Source organism: Apium graveolens, chromosome 10, assembly GCF_009905375.1.
Source record: "Apium graveolens cultivar Ventura chromosome 10, ASM990537v1, whole genome shotgun sequence".
NCBI classification, from domain to species: domain Eukaryota; kingdom Viridiplantae; phylum Streptophyta; class Magnoliopsida; order Apiales; family Apiaceae; genus Apium; species Apium graveolens.
The window spans coordinates 111,914,963-111,916,435 of NC_133656.1; the positions used below are offsets into that span (position 1 = coordinate 111,914,963).

At 36.7% G+C, this 1,473-nt stretch overlaps 1 protein-coding gene across 1 annotated transcript; it reads left to right on the plus strand.

Annotated features, from left to right (window-relative positions):
* Positions 1-380: 380 nt before the first annotated feature.
* LOC141690861 (uncharacterized) lies at positions 381-1,084 on the plus strand. Its single transcript, XM_074495617.1, has 2 exons — positions 381-869; positions 1,049-1,084. The coding sequence occupies exons 1-2, from the start codon at positions 381-383 to the stop codon at positions 1,082-1,084; spliced, it is 525 nt and encodes a 174-aa protein (XP_074351718.1).
* Positions 1,085-1,473: the final 389 nt, after the last annotated feature.

Genomic DNA, 1,473 nt, shown 5'->3' on the forward strand with positions numbered 1-1,473 from the left:
ATAGTGGGTGCCACCAATGGATAAAGACCCGATTCAGATGGTGGAGTAATAATGGAATTAATTAGATGCTTATGTTGTTAAGTGTTTCATTTTCAGATTCTAATATAGATATCATGTCTTCTACACTATCATTCCGTAGCATACTTGATGCTAACAAGTTGACTGGTCCCAACTTTGCTGATTGGCTTCAAAACTTGAGAATTGTTCTTAAGTCAGAGAAGATGGGCTATATGCTAAACTCACCATTGCCTAAAGCCCCTGAAGATGATGTAACTTATCAAGAACATCAAGAATATCATAAATGGATAGATGAGGCAAATGTTACCCAGCGTATTATGCTGGCATCTATGAACTCTGAGCTTTAGAAGCAACATGAGCACATGGATGCTTACATCATCCTAGTGCATCTACAAAAGTTGTATGATGTAGAGAGGTGGACAGCTCGATATGAGATATCAAAAGAGGTATTCCGCAGTAAAATGGCAGAGGGGGCATCTGTGAATGACCATGTGCTCAAAATAATTAATTTGATTGAAGGTTTGGGGCAACTTGATTTTGCCATGGATGGGGAGCTGAGCCAAGACTTGGTATTGCAATCACTTCCAGATACATTCTCGCAGTTTATTGTGAACTTTCACATGAATAAGATGGATGTCAGCTTGCCTAAACTTCATAACATGTTGAAAACTGCTAAGTCGAATTTTCCTTCTAAGAAGACTTCTGTTCTTCTTATTGGAGAAGTCTCAACTTCTAAGAAAAGGAAGAGGACCCTTCCCAAGAAAAAGAAGAAGGTTGGTGAGAGTAAGCCTACTCCAACAAAGGCTAATGTAGACCCCAAAAGCAATGCTTTTTGCTTCCACTGTAACAAGGTGGGTCACTAGAAGAGAAAATGCAAGGCTTATCTTGCAGAGTTACAAAAAAAAAGGATAGTGAGACTACCCCTTCTGATTCAGGTATGTTCATGATCAAAGTTAATATGTCAATAAGTCAAATTTCTACTTGGGTATTAGATACCGCTTGTGGTTCTCATATTTGCAATTCGTTGCAGGGATTAAAGGGAAGTAGTACTCTTGAAAAAAGATGAGGTGATTCTACGTATGGGCAATGGAGCAATGGTTGTCGCCATGTCTGTAGGATCATTTAGTTTACATATGCCTATGGGCAAGACTATTATTTTGAATAATTTTTATTACATTCCCTCTATTGTGAGGAATATTATTTCTATTCCTATATTGGATTTTGATGGTTTTCATTTATTATTAAGAATAATGAATGTTCTATTCTTAGAGATAATGTTCTTTATGGTTGTGGTACTTTAAATAATGGTTTGTATGTATGTATGTGACTTAGGAATGATTTACTTCAGATTGAACAAACTAATAAAAGAAAATGAGACGATTAAAATCTGACCTATTTATGGCACTGTAGGCTAGGTCATATTAGTGAGAAAAGATTACGCTCATTACACCGGGA

Excerpts from the sequence above, each read along its gene's own strand:
- LOC141690861 (XM_074495617.1), top strand. The coding sequence starts at position 381 with ATGGATGCTTACATCATCCTAGTGCATCTACAAAAGTTGTATGATGTA. Across the intron at positions 870-1,048 it reads TTTGCTTCCACTGTAACAAG|GGATTAAAGGGAAGTAGTAC; the intron begins GTGGGTCACTAG and ends AATTCGTTGCAG.